This window comes from Aspergillus fischeri, genomic scaffold (assembly GCF_000149645.3).
Source record: "Aspergillus fischeri NRRL 181 1099437636247 genomic scaffold, whole genome shotgun sequence".
Taxonomy (NCBI): domain Eukaryota; kingdom Fungi; phylum Ascomycota; class Eurotiomycetes; order Eurotiales; family Aspergillaceae; genus Aspergillus; species Aspergillus fischeri.
In genome coordinates this window covers 183398-200239 of record NW_001509772.1, presented here as the reverse complement: position 1 = coordinate 200239, position 16842 = coordinate 183398, and the positions used below count along the sequence as shown (strand labels likewise).

General features: G+C 52.9%; 9 protein-coding genes across 9 annotated transcripts; 7 read left to right on the top strand and 2 right to left on the bottom strand.

Annotated features, from left to right (window-relative positions):
- Positions 1-687: 687 nt before the first annotated feature.
- On the top strand, positions 688-1074 carry NFIA_033070 (nuclear transport factor 2 family protein; the record flags this gene model as incomplete). Its single annotated transcript, XM_001265637.1, has 1 exon — positions 688-1074. The coding sequence occupies one exon, from the start codon at positions 688-690 to the stop codon at positions 1072-1074; it is 387 nt and encodes a 128-aa protein (XP_001265638.1).
- Positions 1075-2196: 1122 nt separating this feature from the next.
- On the top strand, positions 2197-3931 carry NFIA_033060 (putative MFS multidrug transporter; the record flags this gene model as incomplete). The annotated part of the gene is made up of 6 exons (XM_001265636.1): positions 2197-2293; positions 2355-2597; positions 2664-2948; positions 3004-3552; positions 3599-3772; positions 3834-3931. 6 exons carry the CDS (start codon positions 2197-2199, stop codon positions 3929-3931), a joined length of 1446 nt encoding a protein of 481 aa, XP_001265637.1.
- Positions 3932-5272: 1341 nt separating this feature from the next.
- NFIA_033050 (FAD-dependent oxidoreductase) lies at positions 5273-6649 on the top strand (the record flags this gene model as incomplete). The annotated part of the gene is made up of 2 exons (XM_001265635.1): positions 5273-6247; positions 6296-6649. 2 exons carry the CDS (start codon positions 5273-5275, stop codon positions 6647-6649), a joined length of 1329 nt encoding a protein of 442 aa, XP_001265636.1.
- A 1443-nt stretch (positions 6650-8092) lies between these two features.
- NFIA_033040 (pectate lyase family protein) lies at positions 8093-9258 on the top strand (the record flags this gene model as incomplete). Its single annotated transcript, XM_001265634.1, has 5 exons — positions 8093-8194; positions 8246-8472; positions 8525-8610; positions 8657-8742; positions 8794-9258. 5 exons carry the CDS (start codon positions 8093-8095, stop codon positions 9256-9258), a joined length of 966 nt encoding a protein of 321 aa, XP_001265635.1.
- Positions 9259-9428: 170 nt separating this feature from the next.
- Positions 9429-9708, bottom strand: NFIA_033030 (uncharacterized protein; the record flags this gene model as incomplete). Its single annotated transcript, XM_001265633.1, has 2 exons — positions 9429-9442; positions 9498-9708. The coding sequence occupies 2 exons, from the start codon at positions 9706-9708 to the stop codon at positions 9429-9431; spliced, it is 225 nt and encodes a 74-aa protein (XP_001265634.1).
- Positions 9709-10255: 547 nt separating this feature from the next.
- Positions 10256-11481, top strand: NFIA_033020 (isopenicillin N synthase family dioxygenase; the record flags this gene model as incomplete). Its single annotated transcript, XM_001265632.1, has 5 exons — positions 10256-10393; positions 10440-10673; positions 10718-11104; positions 11152-11331; positions 11377-11481. 5 exons carry the CDS (start codon positions 10256-10258, stop codon positions 11479-11481), a joined length of 1044 nt encoding a protein of 347 aa, XP_001265633.1.
- Positions 11482-11844: 363 nt separating this feature from the next.
- Positions 11845-12879, top strand: NFIA_033010 (uncharacterized protein; the record flags this gene model as incomplete). Its single annotated transcript, XM_001265631.1, has 2 exons — positions 11845-12094; positions 12158-12879. The coding sequence occupies 2 exons, from the start codon at positions 11845-11847 to the stop codon at positions 12877-12879; spliced, it is 972 nt and encodes a 323-aa protein (XP_001265632.1).
- A 189-nt stretch (positions 12880-13068) lies between these two features.
- NFIA_033000 (FAD-binding oxidoreductase) lies at positions 13069-14558 on the top strand (the record flags this gene model as incomplete). Its single annotated transcript, XM_001265630.1, has 3 exons — positions 13069-13194; positions 13249-14395; positions 14443-14558. The coding sequence occupies 3 exons, from the start codon at positions 13069-13071 to the stop codon at positions 14556-14558; spliced, it is 1389 nt and encodes a 462-aa protein (XP_001265631.1).
- A 27-nt stretch (positions 14559-14585) lies between these two features.
- On the bottom strand, positions 14586-16217 carry NFIA_032990 (putative aldehyde dehydrogenase; the record flags this gene model as incomplete). Its single annotated transcript, XM_001265629.1, has 4 exons — positions 14586-14861; positions 14919-15624; positions 15675-16125; positions 16172-16217. The coding sequence occupies 4 exons, from the start codon at positions 16215-16217 to the stop codon at positions 14586-14588; spliced, it is 1479 nt and encodes a 492-aa protein (XP_001265630.1).
- Positions 16218-16842: the final 625 nt, after the last annotated feature.

Here is a 16842-nt window from a genome sequence, read left to right as displayed (position 1 = left end):
CCGACGTTATCAGCGATAAGATAACGTTATCGGCGGCGGGGTGCTCTTGCTTTGTTGACTGACTTGACCAAATCTAGGTAGTATAGGTCTATTGCGGTCACAAAGAGCAAGCCCTCTGATTGGAGACCTTATTCTAGTAGCATTGCCTCTATCTTCATCAAGATGTGAAAAGCAGAGTGACGGCTCATTCACTAGGTCAAATGCTTGGCTCAATAGAGTCATGACGGCGAGTCCCACCAGGACACAACTGGCGGCCGATATGACGCATGTGGAGCACCAATCTTGACATCCTGATTGAATGCTCATCATGGCAGATCCGGCTCGATCGCAGCGAATCTCTTTCTATCTAAAGCACTGGAGACAAGAAATAGAGATGACACCACGTCATGCACGTGGGGAGAAGCCACATGACGTCACTCCACGTCTCCCTCTCCCTTTTTATATCCATGGAACTGTCCAAAGGTTGAATTGAATGACAGCTCTAGGAGCAATAACCATACTTAACGGCATCCTAACAAAGGGCGTTTGACGAGACACCTGACTCTCTCACGCCCACTTCAACAAGATACGATTCACCTCAACTACCCTGATTTAGAAGCATCCATTGAGTGTACGTCTCAGATTCCTCGATTGTTTCTAGCGTCCATATTGTTGACCTTTCATCTACAGTCGAACCCATCAGTCGCCATGCCTTCCATGCACGATCGTATCCGCGAGGACCTCCTCATCAAAGAGCGCGCTCTATGGACGGCCTTGACCTCAGCAGACCCCGGGCCGGCTATCGAGAAACTCTCCCACCAAGAAGTCAACATGATATTCCCTCAAACACCTATCTTAACTCTGGAGGGCGAGAACAAGATTCAGGATGCAGTCAAGCCACCCTTCCACCGATTCGATACCTACTCTCTAGACGAAGTGCGGGTGATCATCATCGATCTTATGGCGGGTACGGTTACGTACAGGGTCACCGCTACCAGAGGAAACAAGACGTACCGTGCAAATGGCTCGACGACGTGGCAGCAGGCTTCGGATGGAGAATGGCGGATCATTTGTCACCAGGAGACATTGGTGTAATTCTCAGCGTGAAGGGTTTCGGGGCAGTTCTCTCTTTCTTTATATCTTTGACGAGGTCATGCTTCACGTTATTATAATTGCTTGATACCGACAATGTGAGCGATGTATGTTACTTTCGTGGTTTGATGGCTGAATGAGCTACGAATACAGGTTTTACAACCGATCATTATGAGCTGCTGCGTAAGTCTTTCAGAAGGTGAGAGAAAGACGGGACTACCTAGCTATGAAATTGTATACAGATAACTCCAACCAGGTTCGATATTGCAGGAATCTAGCAGTAGAGGTGTGATGGACAATTGATCTTTGTCATCGGAAATCACTCGAAATATATATGTATATATATGGTGTGCTTCCGCCAATATCGACCACTAAGCACACTTGCAATTTAATAATAGCAAAATCGATCATGGCACAATCTCTGTTCTGTTACGTGTTCAAAATAATCTGATATCGAAAGATCAAGTTTATGCATTATCTCCTATGGATGGATGTTATATGGATACGCAGTGATCAGACTGACATGATGTGATTATGCGACCATCATTGCAGAATACCTGCAGCAATTTCTCACAATTGTACATAAAGGCATCATTGCTTACTATCTTCAAATGTACATCCAAAGAAGAGAATTGAGAGATATGATGAAAATCATAGCAAAACAAAAAGCGACGACCCGGGATCGAACCGGGGACCTTCAGATGCCTCCAATTGATGCCTTAGGCATTATATCCATGCTCTAAGGTATGTGTGGGAGAACTTCCATCTGGTAGTGAGAGACCGAGGCTTCTGCGGGGCTTCTTGCCTTGACCGATGACTCAATGACCAGTCAATGTTACTTAGCCAATGCCATTGACTCATAAGTTCAAACCAGCAGCTTGGCTAGTGCGATTCCAATCACACCGATTATTTGAGACCATTGAGATGAAAGCATTCGATTAGACTATCTATGCAGTGGAGCCCTTGTTCGCACATCTAGTGGGGCCCACCCCCAGCAATTCGCTATCATAATACGAACCCGGCACTGCATCCCAGTCACTTGCTAATCCTCAAAATTCTCTGTCATCTCAAGACAATGTCTCTTTCCATTCCTTTTCTAACCGTTCCCCATTCACAAGATTCATGATGAATCTCGCCTCCGTCCGTGAGGCCAAATGGGGCCAGGAATGGCGCTCCTCCTCGTGGTTCATCGTCGCCGCGATGGCAATGGCCCTGTTCACGGGTGAGTCGGCCGTATCCATTGATCATTGCGCTCCGACTAATGCGTTGCAATCAACTCCTAGACACATTCCTATATACTTTCCTCGTCCCGATTCTCCCTTACGTGGTTGAAGATCGCCTCGGTTTAGACTCGCTGACACAACGGATCAGCTTCGCGTTGCTGTCCGAAAGTGCCGCTGTGGCCGTCGTGCTGAATCCGTTCATTGGACACTATGCTGATAAGTCGGCGTCGAAGCGAGTCTGGCTGCTGTCGGCGCTGGTGGCCGCCCTCCTGGGATCGGTGTATCTGGCGCTGGCGACGTCGGGTGGGTGATATCTTGATCAATGTGAGGTATTCGTCGACGGCAACTGACCGGTATGTGGTATTGTAGTGGTCCACGTTTTCATCGGCCGATTTATTCAGGCCATTGCCAGCTCGTTCATGTGGGTGGTGGGGTATGCGACGATCGCCGACAGTGTCGACTCGACTCGCCTGGGTGTGATATATGGGATCATCTCGGTGGCGGCGGCTGTAGGCTTGTCGGCGGGACCAATGGTCTCGGGTGTGCTGTTCAAAATAGGTGGTTATTGGACGGCTTGGACTAGCGCGTTTGCGATCCTTCTTGTGGATATTGTTCTCCGTTTACTGATGCTGGAGAATCCCCGGAGAAAGAGAGGTGAGTGATGGACCCGAGGTTTTATGTTTCAAGGTCTCACCAGGCTCGTTTGCAGAGAAGCAATCGGATTCTTCCCCTGCGGATGACGGCCCACACGAGGAAAACTCGCCGCTCCTCCACCCGGACAATGACACATCGACCGCCTCGCGCGCCGCGGCTGCACCGGAGACAGTCGAAGAGAAGACAGGTCTAGAATACTACGTGTACATGTTTCGACACCGTCGATTCGTAAGCGGGGTTCTGGGTTATTTTGTCTTTGCGATATTGATCTCCAGTTTCGACACGACGCTTCCCCTGCACGTCCGCGATGCGTTCAACTGGGATAGTATGCCAGCGGGACTAATGTTCCTGGCCTTGCAAGGTCCCGGCATTGCGCTCAGTCCCCTTGTTGGCTGGTTGAAGGACCGCGTTGGGACACGGATCCCCACCACGATTGGTTTTCTGGGGTTGACTCCTCTGTTGTGGCTGCTAGGGGTGCCCGGAGATGAGCGTTTCCCGTGGGCAAATGAAGGCCACAGGGGCCAGATCATCTATGCTATGGACGTGACGGCCGTGGGAATCGTATCGGTTTTACTGAATGGTGTTGGCGTACTCGAAGCTACCGGTAAGTCTGTCGATCATCAGCAGAGTGCAATTCCTGATTTTGATAGCGACCGTTGATGAAATTGAAAAACGACACCCGGGCATATTTGGACCCCATGGCGGATACTCCAGGGCCATGTCGATTTGCAGCCAGAGCTGGACCATTGGAGCTTTCTTTGGGCCAATTCTTTCGGGCTACATGGCAGAACATATCGGATATTACGAGATGACCAGTACGATCGGTAAGTTTGGCAGCAAAATATCTATGGAGTACTCCGTGTGAGCACCGCTAATTGGCTTTAGCGGCAATATGCGCCGCTTCCGCTGTCAACACTTACTGGAACCTTAGGCCCAAGGCGCATCTAAACCACGGGGAGCTTGAACCGGACCCGCTTCCGTGATTTATGTAGTAGTCATTCGGTGAGAAAGACGGAGTATCCGTACTGGAGCAGACAAGTGGATAGATCGCATGGAGCTCCACCGTGGACTTCCTTTGTCGGTGACCTGCAGCATCATAGACGATGGATGAAGTCCGGCTTGTCATTGGGACTGCTCAAAACAAAATAAAAGCATGAATAGACATAATGACTCCGAAACAAAGAACAAAACATGACTTTCTGTGGGTAGACAGGTCAAAGCTAGAGAAATCGACTGATAAAGTCGGGGCAGCATAACCTCCGGACTTCCCCTATCTAGTCTATCGAACTTTTGTTAGACAAGAAGGGAAAAAGAAAAAGACCATTGGGTCTTAGTCTTAAAGCTGCCCCTAAAGACTAAGGTATCTATGGAGTACTCCGTAGAATAGATGAATACCTACTTGAACGCTTCGACTGTTCCGTAGGTGCCTCGGCATCAATCCACGAAGATGAATGGACAGATCTCCGGCGTAGCTTTTATTGATCCTGTTTCCTGGTCTTTAGATCGATAGAAACAGGAAAAGTTGCCCAATCTTGTTTCACGCTACGGAAGAAGGGACTTTAGGGGTGGGCCGGAAGGGCCGGGAGAAGACGCGTCGAACTTTTGCCCCGTCAACGGCCAAGTTTGGGCGCTGTAAGTGGCCAATATTCCTAGTCTAAGAGGCATGTTATGTAGCTAACTCAGTCTGGCAAAATGACAGACGAACTATCTCGTCCTAACTATCTTGTGCTAAGGAATCCCGGCAATATCGCATGTGCCTGAAGAAAATTTCGTCAACCCATGCATGCATGCATGCAGAGCCAGAGGTAAACTGCAGACAAGACCCAGAAGCGATGATGATGATGTAAATTTCCCGAGAAGTCTCCATTCCCGGCCGAAGATGAGTTTTTACTTTTAGCTTTTTACCCGTCCCATTGTTTGGTGTGCTCTGTATATCTGTGGATGTGACCTGTCCTTGGTCACCCGTGCACCAACGCTCTACGGAAGCTCCCGCGGTTTCGAGATCGTCTTTAGATTCTAGACTAGCTTTTCCGTGACATAGACAAGATAGTCTCTAACCTTTCCAAAGGTCATTGTGGCGAAGCTGACTGACCTGCTGTGATTTGGTTCTTTGTCCGTGGAGAGACGGAATAGCGTCACTTACTTCCACGCTACAATACTTGATAAAGCTACATAGTCTAGTCCGGTTGTCGGTTGGCAATCGGGATATGAATCAAGGCAGCCCCGCTTACTTAGAGTGTCTGCTTTAATTTTTTCCCCTTCTAAGTGCGAACACTTGACTCTGGCAATTCGATCGTACGATACCATAATCATACTCTCATACCATGCCTCCTCAAAGGATTCTGATAGTTGGGGCCGGAATTGCGGGCATCGCTAGTGCTCTGGCCATCTCAAAGGAGCTGACCCCATACGTTCCAGACCTGAAGATCACCGTCTTTGAACGCCATGACATCCTCTCCACCTCTGGGGGCGCCATCAACCTCACCCCCGTCGCTCAGCGTCATCTCGACCAGCTTGGAGTGCTCGCAGAACTGGACCGTTTGGGAGTCGAAGGCGGAGCCGACGTCGATGCCATTCAATTCTTTTCCTGCCGGTCGGGAAGATCGCTGGGGTCGATTGATTTTACCCGTGATCATGGCCAGGGATTCAGCGGATACAAGGGCCGACGGGTGATGCGGATTATCCTCTCGGTAGCGATGCTAGCGGTCGTCGAGCGCACCCGGAATATCGAGATCGTCTTCGGCAAGAAATTAGTCAAGGGCGAAGAGACCGCCGATGAAGCCATCCTGTACTTCCAAGACGGCACAACGGCGGTTGGAGATCTCGTCCTGGGCTGTGATGGCGTGCACTCAGCCACACGCACTCAGTGGATTGCACCCGACTTTCCGTCCGAGTACACGGGGATCTCGTTCCTGCAGGGCGTCGTCGACGCAAAGACGCTCAAATCCCGCACCCATTTCCGATCGACTTCCATGAACATCTCCCGGCACGGCACGTTGCTAGCGAGCTACTGCGACCGCGAGCAGGAGCAGATTTTCCTCGCGGCCATTGTGCAGTTTGCTGAGGAGCTGCTCCCGCGGTACCGGATCGAGGCCGGCCAGGACTGGCGGAAGCAGCATGCCATTCGCAAAGCCCTGCAGGAGGAGATGCAGGATCGATTTGGGAAGTCGGGGATCCCGTGTATCCGTGAGATGATCAATTCCCCGACGGACTGGATGCTGTACCCGGTGTACCAGGTTCGGCCTGGCGGGCGGTGGCATACCCAGCGGGCGATCCTGTTGGGAGATGCAGCACATGCGGTACGCTATATTGGATTGGAGATATGTGCTCAGCTAACTCTGGTATAGATGCCCCCGCGTGATGAATCAGCGGCGTATGCGCTCGACGACGCGATTGTGTTCTCTCGGATACTAGCTCGATACCGCGACGAACCGCTCACGGAAGCATTCAAAGCCTACGAAGACCTCCGACGGGAGACTGTCAACGAAGCGTTCAAGTCCGCTCGGCGAATGTGGGAAAAGCACAAGGACATGGGTCTGTTGGAGGGCCGGCTGCGCGAGTGGACGCTGCCTTTCTATATCCGCAATTCGAAGGAGGCTCGCGAGGCAGCGTGGGACTTTGATGCGACCAAGATCAGCATTCCCAGGCCGCTGGAGGAGCAGGAGTCGCTGTATTCATTTGAAAAGGATTATCATTTGTAGCGGGAGGATTTTGTACTGGAGTTTTGTCGACTGGTGTTGCATATACATTGGATGGGCAATTGGGCACATATTGCATTGTATTGCGGGATCTGGGTTTGGATATTGTCATCGTCATTTTCGGCTGTTTTGCGTGTTGTGTCTATAGATTGCATATTTGGGATCATATGAATACAAGAGCATTGCAATAATAATGTACAATTCGCTTAAGGATCATCCACATCATCACCAGAGTGATAAAACTTTCTTCCAATTTCCACGAGTCAGTCAGGACAGTCAGGATCCAGATCCTGGCTTGACTTGGCAGAGCCCCTGTTTCTTGTTGATCGATATGTATTCCTATAGGATCCTGCGGCGCTTCCACACTTCTACGGACAGCTCTGATATTGACATCAGCATTGACCGCGGATTCATTTATCGTCGGACAATCTCTCTATATTGCATCAAGTCCAATTCCACCTGTCGCGTAGATTCCCTCGCGTTGATCTCCACGATGGTCATGGGACGCTTGGGACGCTCCTCTCCGGATCAACAACCTCGGACGACGATCTCTTCACGATTAAATTCGTCAAGGCCTCATTGTCCGGGGATGTCGGAGAGGTCTGGAAGCAATTGATGGAAATATTGTTGCTCTGATGAAAATCTCTCAACAGCGTCAACTTTGATCCGTCACACCCCCTATCACGACAAATGCCAATACAGCAGCTGAAACCCCGGCTTTCTTGGCAATGAACTGCCCGGACAAGCTTTGAAACATCACCTCGTCATTTGTGGATATTCTACGAGACACTCGGGGACGTGCCTGGCCGGTCAATGCTGGATACCTCCATCATGTGCGCTGGCATCGAGCGTCATTCCGTCGCTGTTTGGACGCTTCTACCCCGCTGAATCCAAAGCCTTGGCTTCTGCATCGACGATGATCAGATCCTGTGAGACCCTTTTCAGGGTATATGCCGGCCGCCGATGGACTTGGCGGTTGTGCTTGACAGGGATAAACACGGTGCGATGCGTCTCAGCGGACGGAATTTATCTTGTGCAATATAGCATCGTCCTGGCCGAATCTGGAGTCGTGTGACGTTGATCGCTGGAAAGTCCGTCCACCTATGGAGACGGTTCTTCCATTGCAGTGGTTCTCGATAGGTGCCGTGGCCAAGAATGGCCGCCAAGAGGACTGGTGTGTGGCCTGTTGTTCCAGCTTGAGCAGTGTGTCTGAGATATACGGGTGCACTGCCCGATTAGGAAATATATGGGGACCATTCCCCGAATAGGCAGTACAGGGGCTCCCAGGGTATATAAAGCTCGTTGATGCCGTCTGCGATGAGGTTTTGTTTCAGTAGGCTCAACAGGCTTGGTCTTGATTCTTATCCGCTCTCTTCACTTACTTTCCTTCACTTTATTCGCTTCGCTCGTCAAGTCTGGTACTTGCTTTTTTTCAACATCACAATCATGAAGTTCGTTGCTACCCTCATCGCTTGTGGCCTGTCTGGACTGGCCCTGGCCGCTCCTACAGCTACCGTCGACTCGTTGGAGAAGCGTGGCCCCAATGATGTATGTCTTCTGCTGAAATCCGTTAGCAGAGGCTAAAAGCTGACATGACAGGCTGCCTTTGGTTACGCCAGCTTGAACGGAGGCACCACCGGTGGTGCCGGAGGTACCACGACCACCGTCTCCTCCTACGCAGCCTTCACTGCTGCCGTCTCCAGTGATGCGAAGAAGGTGGTCTATGTCAGCGGCCCCATCAAGCAGAGCGCCAAGCAGGTCAAGGTCGGCAGCAACACCAGCATCATCGGCAAGGATTCCACCGCTGTGCTCGAGGGATTCGGCCTGTACGTACAACCTTTGCCTATGGACAATAGGGACACGACTAATTGAGAACAGTCTGGTGAAGGAGAAGTCCAACGTGATCATCCGGAACCTGGGAGTCAAGAAGGTTCTGGCTGAGAATGGAGATGCCATTGGCATTCGTATGTATCCCTTCTTTTGACAATGTACTCAACTAATGAACGACAGAATACTCCAACAATGTCTGGGTTGACCACGTCGATGTCTCTTCTGACCGTGACCACGACAAGGACTACTACGACGGTCTGATTGATGTAAATATCCTCCCAAGGAAACTGAAAATGCAACGATACTGACAACTGCAGCTCACCCACGCCGCCGACTACGTGACCATCTCCAACTGCTACATCCACGACCACTGGAAGGCGTCCCTGGTCGGCCACTCTGACAACAACGGCGATGAGGACACGGGCCACCTGCGCGTGACTTACGCCAACAACTACTGGAGCAACATCAACTCCCGTGCTCCCTCCCTCCGCTTCGGCACCGGCCACGTCTACAACAGCTACTTCGAGAACGTCAGCGACGGCATCAACACCCGCGACGGCGCCCAGGTCCTCGTCGAGTCCAACCAGTTCGTCGGCTCCAGCAAGGCCCTCTACTCCACTGACGCCGGCTACGCCGTCGAGAAGGACAATGACTTTGGCGGCGCCAAGAACACTGCCCTGAAGGGTACCTTGACCACGGTTCCCTACTCTTACTCTCTGGTTGGATCCAGCAAGGTCAAGTCGGCCGTTGTTGGACAGGCCGGTCAGACTCTGAAGTTCTAGTTCTGACGAGATGGAATAGCTGGAGATGGATGGAATAACGGATTGCTGCTTGTACATAGTTGATACTTCTTTCACTCCTTCGTCTGCCAATTATACATACTTTGGTTGATTTACATTTCTGTGCTATGCCACGACAAGTAGAACTTTTTATCTTGGCGTATTCGGCGTGCCTAGCCCGTCGCATCTACCCATGTTAGTCATTTCGTTATTCACCAGATACTATAGGAAAGGAAACATACCCCTGACAACGCGGAATCCCCCCGAGCCACACCCCACATTCGTTCCATTGGTGATATCATGCAACACCTCCGGATGCGCATACGGCATGGAGCAGACGACAACCATTCCCATGCAGCTGACGGCCTCGACGGAAGCAGCAAAGGTGTCGTACACCTTGTCTCCCGTGCAGTATTGGCTATATGCGGGAGAGCCGGGTGGAATGGATCTCATGTAATTGCAGTCTTATATTGCCCTACGGCTGGTTCTCTCTTATCCTAGAAGAATCTCAATAGAATTTTCATATTTGCCAATCTAAAGGGACTGTCCCAACTCTTTCGGATCGTGCTCAAGCTATCCCCTATGCCCTAAAGCTCAGCAGCACCTCTAGATTCTCTGCCGAGCAACAATAAGTCACTAACAACCGGCATCTTTGCATCATCAGTAATTGCTCCTAAGGCGTTTTGACGGATCCTTGATGTCGCTGAAATCCTAACTGGCGGAAACCCGCAGGAGATCTTGGATGCATGCTTGACTCTGTTGAATGGAGGTAACTCGTCTGAAGGTCAGGTCGAGATGATGGAAGACAGTAGGTTTATCCTCTATATCTTATATACTATTTGTCATAAATCATGCCATCTGGACAATTAATTCCGCCATCAGAGCAGATCCACCGCGGTAATCTTTCCGACCCCGCTTTGTCTCGCTTTCCCTCCTCTTCTTCCCCTCATCACTGAGATCTCCCAATCTCAACTCTACCAGGTCATCATACAACTACAAGATGACCGATTTCTCCTCAATTCCCATCATCGACTTTGGTCGACTCCAAGATCCGTCCACTAAAGAAGAAACCTTGGTCCAACTGCGGGAAGCCATCTTCCTCGTGGGATTCCTGTACCTGACCAACCATGGCATGGAGGTATACAACTGCACCTCATGATGTGTCGCTATACTGAGTAACTCAGGAAATGATCAAAAAAGCACATGCTACCCTTCCCGACCTCTTCGCGTTGCCCGCCGAAGTCAAAGAAAAATGCAACATGATCAATTCTCCCTCGTTCGTGGGATATACCCGGCTGGGCGCGGAGACGACGGCCAAGAAAACCGATTGGCGCGAGCAGTTTGATTTTGGGACTCCCGGGATGAAGCAGTGGACGCCCAATGATCCGATTTGGCAGAGGCTGGAAGGAAACAGCCAGGTATGTTGAATTCCCTGGAGGCTACTAGACGACTGACAACGTAGTACCCCGATTACCCCGGTGCGCGAGAACTGGTAGAGGAATACATCGCTGAGTCGGCCAAGTTATCCAAGATATTCATGCGCCATGTGGCCGAATGTCTGTCTCTACCGCCGACCACCTTTGAAGCGTTCAGGGGGAACATGGACCGGCTCAAGTTCATCAAGTACCCGCAGTCGCCGCCGGGGTCGCAGGGTGTCGGCCCGCACAAGGACTCGAGCGGGCTGTTTACCTTTCTCTCGCAGGATGATACGGGGGGATTGCAGGTTCTTAACAAGAAAGGCGAATGGATCGATGCGCCGCCCATCGAGGGGAGTCTGGTGGTGAATATACAGCAGGGATTTGAAGCTATTACGGGGGGTGTCTGTACGGCCACCACGCATCGGGTTATTGTATGTTCTGTGCCTTTTTATTTGACGACCAGTCTGACGTTGAACAGGCACCCACGTCAAAAACAAGATACAGCATCCCCTACTTCCTCGCGGTGCGGATGGACCTCACCCTAGCCCAGCTCAAAGAGTCGGCGGCGCATATTGTGCAGCGGATCCCGGCGTCGGATGATCGCAAGAAGAGGGCAGTGGATGTGCCGAGCGAGTTTCTGTCGCCATTATACTCTTGTGTAAGTCTCTTGCTACTTGTTCACTTCGTGGTCTGACTGGTATAGTTCGGGGAGGCGTATATGCGGAATCGCATTCTGAGCCATCCGGATGTAGGCCAGAAATGGTATCCAGAGCTGTATGAAAAGTATTCCAAGCAGGTATTGACATAGACGGCCAATATATTACTACGATCCTCTGCTATTCAGTAGGCTAAGACAGGCGACGATTATTTCTCAATTGGGCTGATTGCGCCCCCATTCCGCATGCACGAATCAGACAGTATTCAGCAGGTTACGCGAAGGCCTTGCAGGATCAGCATCCAAAGAAGACATCAGACTGGCCAGTAGACATGGCTTGGCGCTTTAGTATCAGCAGCTAGTCCGCTAGTCGTGCAGCTAAGCATGGATGATGGCCATGACTGAAATCCTCAGCCCGGTCAGCGGGTCTGTGCTCGAGTCGCAAATAATGGATAAATATTACACCTCCCACCCTATTTCTCCTGTCATCATACGATCTCCAAGAAATCCACCAATATGGCCAAACTGGCTGCCCTCGGACTGCTGCTATCGGCAATCCCCGCGTTGGCCGTCATCGCGACCGTGAATTCCCCCTGTGTGTCCATCTGCGGAGGCACCCAGAAGACGGTCAACGACGAGCTGATCTGCAACGATGGCGATTACAATTCCACGGTCAAGGGCCTGACGATGAAGAACTGTCTCCTGTGCGAGAGTACCAGTACCACCTACTCGAACCAGTTCGACAGTGACATCTACTGGTTCATCTGTGCGCTATCCCTTGATTCACACCACATACCACACAGCGGCACATACTAATGATATGGCGTAGTCAACCAGAAATACACAATCCAGGTCTGCGTCTACGAAAATTCCGCCTCGGCCTCGCTCTCCCCCTGCGAGTCGCAATGTCTCCCCCTAAAACCCGTCTTCGAGACCCTCTGGTGGGACAGGAACGTGTCGCTGTACAACTACTGCACCCAGAACAGCAATGCCTTTCCCACATACGCGAGCGGCTGCTCCGAGTGCTTGAGGGCCAAGGCTGCCTCCAAGGTCCTGGGCAATTTCATGGATAACATGGTGTCAGCGTGCAAGACACAGCCGAACGCGACCAAAGAGGAGACGGTGACTCTGGCTCGGCCGTTGTTTGATTTGAGCGTTGAGTCGAATGCGACTGCGACGAGTACGGCTGCCACGACAGCGACGGGGACGGGTACGCCTACGTCCTCTCCGACTTCTACATCATCATCCTCAGGGCTATCGGCGGGTGCAGCAGCGGGAATTGGGGTTGGCGCTGGAGCTGGCGTCATCCTCGTCGGGGCGTTGATATGGGTTCTGTTCCGGCGACGACGTCGCGCTGCACAACAACCCCATTCAATGTATCCTCCTGCTGCTTCAGGAGGTCAGGAATATGCTCAACCGATGCAGCAAGAAGCGCCGCATGCGTCTGGATATACTGTAGAGAGGAATCCTTCGAGGTTGGTGGAGGTGCCGGACACAAATGGGCAAAAGCCAGGAGGGACATGGGCGGCAGAATTACCATCGAACCACTAATAGATTGCCAAGTAGATGTAAGAATATCAATTGAACAATGACTTTGTGAGTGTTGGTAATTCTGACTGCGCCCTCTCGTGTTGATTACTGATCGTTCTGGGCATCAGCCACGGCAATGCGGGGTATTTGATCTCCATCTGCATCCTTCAGCTCTATTTCATCAACCACTATTTCTCTATTACAGTCAACATGATTTCCGAATCTGCTATTACTGCTCTCAAAAACCAACTGAGGTCGGCCAAGGTCTACACTCCCGACTCAGAAGGCTATCACAATACCCTCCAGCGATGGTCCGACACCGGCTCTAAACCAGCGGTATGCCTACGCCCCTTGCCTCCAGACAAGCATCATTCTGAGGGTTGACAACAGGGAATTGTGGTCATGCCGAGTGATGCCGAGGATGTTCGTGCTGCTCTCCTCTGGGCCCAAGAGCACCATATCGACCTCGCTGTCAAAGGTGGCGGCCACTCTGTCGCTGGCACCAGCTCCTCCGACGGTGGCCTGGTGATTGACCTGTCCCTCATGAAATCTGTCTCCGTGGACCCAGCTGCCAAAACTGTTACGGTCGGCGGTGGCGCCACCTGGAAGGAAGTCGACGAGGCCGCTGCCGAGCACGGGCTGGCCGCCGTGGGAGGCACCGTCAACCATACAGGTGTCGGCGGCCTGACCCTAGGCGGTGGATATGGCTGGCTCAGCGGCCAGTACGGCCTCACCATCGACAATCTGCTGTCTGCAACGGTCGTCCTGGCCAACGGACAGATCGTGACAGCGTCCGCGACGGAAAACGCCGACCTCTTCTGGGGCCTCCGCGGCGCCGGGTACAACTTCGGCGTCGTGACCAGCTTCACCTACCAGGCCCACGAGCAGCCCAACCCCGTCTACGCGGGGCTGCTGGCCTTTCCCCCAGACAAAGTCGAACAGGTCATCGAGCAGCTCAACCTAACCCTCGAGAACCCGGACCCCCGCGGCGGCGCCATCTGCATCTTCGCACAGCCCCCCGGCGCCCCCGTCCCCATGGCCAACGTGATCGTCTTCTACAACGGCAGCCAAGAGCAAGGCGAGAAGCGCTTCGCGGGTCTGCTGGCACTCGACCCCGTCGTCAACACCACCGCCATGATCCCCTACTCCCAGCTCAACGCCTTACAGAACCCAATGGCCACCTACGGCGGCCGCAAATCCTTCAAGGGTGTCTTCTTCCACCCGCCGCTGGCTCCGTCGTTTGCGCGCAGTATGCTGGACGACCTGACGGCCCGGCTGCAGGCGGAGCCCGACCTGGCTGCCTCGGCCCTCCTGCTCGAGTTCTACGATATGCGCGCTATCTGCGCGGTGCCGCGCGAGGCGACGGCGTTTGCCAGCCGCAGTAGTACGCAGAATGGACTGATTAACCTGCGGTGGACGGATGCGCGCAAGGACGGGGAGCACCGGGCCTGGGCGCGGGAGCTGCAGGCGCGGTGGAAGGCCGAGTTGGACGCCAGGGTGCAGGAGGGGGTCCCGCAGTACATCAACTATGCCGAGCGTAAGTCTTCACCCCTTGCAACAGATGACGAGTGCTAATGATGTTAGCGGGTGACTCGGTGGTGAACAACATCTACGGCGAGAATCTGGGGAGGCTGCAGGAGCTCAAGGCCAAGTACGATCCCAACAATGTGTTTCATAAGATGCACCCGATCAGTCTGTAGACGAGTGTTTATAAATAGGAGCATGCACTACATAATCATATACTTGACCGTCTTGACAGAAGTCCACCCCTCCAGCGCCTCCTCGCCCATATCCCTACCGAAACCGCTCTCCTTGACGCCTCCAAACGGCGCGTTCGCGCTGAGCATCGCCCACGCGTTGACCGTCACCTGGCCCGACTCCAGTGCCCTGCTCACCCGGTGCGCGCGGTTCACGTTATTGGTGAAGATCGCCGCGCTGAGGCCGTGCAGGGTGTCGTTCGCCTTGCGGATGACTTCCTCTTCAGACGAGAACTTGGCGATACTCTGCGTCAATCAGCATTAGCACGTCTCCTTCTGTAGTAGGTAAGGGTAGGTGCTTACCGCCACCGGCCCAAAAATCTCCTCCTTCATAATGGCCGCATCCTCAGCCACATCCGCAAACGCCGTATTCTCCACAAAGTACCCATTCTCGCCGACCTTCTCCCCTCCAAACAGCAGCTTCGCTCCCGTCTCCTTGCCCTGCGCAATATACCCCAGGATCCTCCGATGCTGGGCCCCATTGACGATCGGCCCCTTGGTCGTCGCGGGGTCCAGCGGATCACCAACCACCCCGGGGTTTTCTTTCGATGCACGCACATACGCCTCGAGGAACTTGTCGTAGATCGTATCCTGGACGTAGATGCGCGATCCGGCCGCGCAAATCTGCCCGTTATTCGCGGTGATGCCGATCCGCGTCCAGAGGAGCGCGTTGTCCAGGTCGCAGTCGTCGAACACGATGGAGGGGCCCTTGCCGCCTAGCTCCAGCGAGACCTTTTTCAGGTTCGTCTTGGCCGCTGCGGCGAGGATCTTCCGACCGGTAGCGCTGGAGCCCGTGAAGGAGACTTTGCGGATGGAGGGGTGCTCGGCTAGGCTTTGGCCTGCGGGGAGGCCCAGGCCAGCGAGGATGTTGACGACACCTGCGGGGAAGCCGGCTTCGATGATGAGTTGTGCGAGCTTCTGCCCGTACAGAGGGGAGTTTTCGGAGGTTTTGATGATGAGGGAGTTGCCGGTTGCTAGGGCCGGGGCGAGTTTCCAGATTGTGATCATCCTGGGCACTATTAGCTACTGTTCGGTATGGTTTGAGTGGAGGGGACGTACAGAGGGGCATTCCACGGGACAATGGCTGCGCAGACACCAAGTGGCTCGCGGAAGGTATACCCCACTCCCCCCGGGATCTCCAGAGTCTTCCCATCGATCTTATCGGCCCAGCCGGCGTAGTACCGCAGGTTTGCAACTGCCTGGGGGATGTTCATCCCCATGCTATCGGTGTAGAGGATTCCTGCGTCGACAGCCTCAAGACTGGCGAACTCCTCGGCATCACGCTCGACCAGGTCAGCGAGCTTGAGGAGGAGCCGGCCGCGCTCAGGGCCGGGGGTTGTCCGCCAGGTCTGGAAGCCGGTGGTGGCTGAGGTTACGGCGCGTTCGACATCGGCGGCGGTAGCGGCGGAGATGGTGCCGAGGGTGCTTCCTGTTGTTGGGTTCTCGACGGTGAGGGTCTCGTTGGAGGATGAGGGGGTGAATTCGTTGTGGATGAAGAGGCCGGTGGGGACTGTCTTGTTAGTGTGTGTATAGTCTCCTATGGAGGGTATAGGTACCGGTAATTTGGCGGCCAGCGGCGCCAGTGACAGTGATTGTGGACATTTCGACGGTTTTCTTCAATTAAACTAGAGAATGGAGAATCCTATGAGGGGCAGCTATGAGGGACGGCATGTTTATATCTCCCCCTGCTGCTCGGACCGTTCCAGCTTATTCCGAATGAATTCCGAGTGGCAGCGGGAAGATCAGCAACGGCTGTCATAGACTCTAGCCTAAAGGACACTAACTACCGTTGATCAGGAAGGTGGGGGGATAATCCCAATGTAGTAGAGTTATTAAAAGCGAAGGCTTGTTATCGCGAGCAATCAGAATCACCATATGAACCAGCGGTCTGCTAACAGGCTTGGCAATCCGTTTCGCCTCTTAATAGGGGTTCTGCATCTAACCCGGAATGTATAGAGAAGAAAATAGGGGCTAAAATGAATAGGGGAGGTAGAAGAGAGGCCATGTGGCAGAAGATAGCATTTCTAGTCTGAGCATTGCATTCTACACTGTTTTAATGTGCAGGCAGGCACCCCGCAGTATCTACATGTATGGCTAACAACTGCAATCCATTACCTGAATGAATTCTACACCTATTAATATTCATCTGATCATGTATGCTGCTGAGCCTCAAGTTTTCATTCATTCTCATCCAACGATTTTCTGTGCCGCAGCTTGAGTAGTAGTC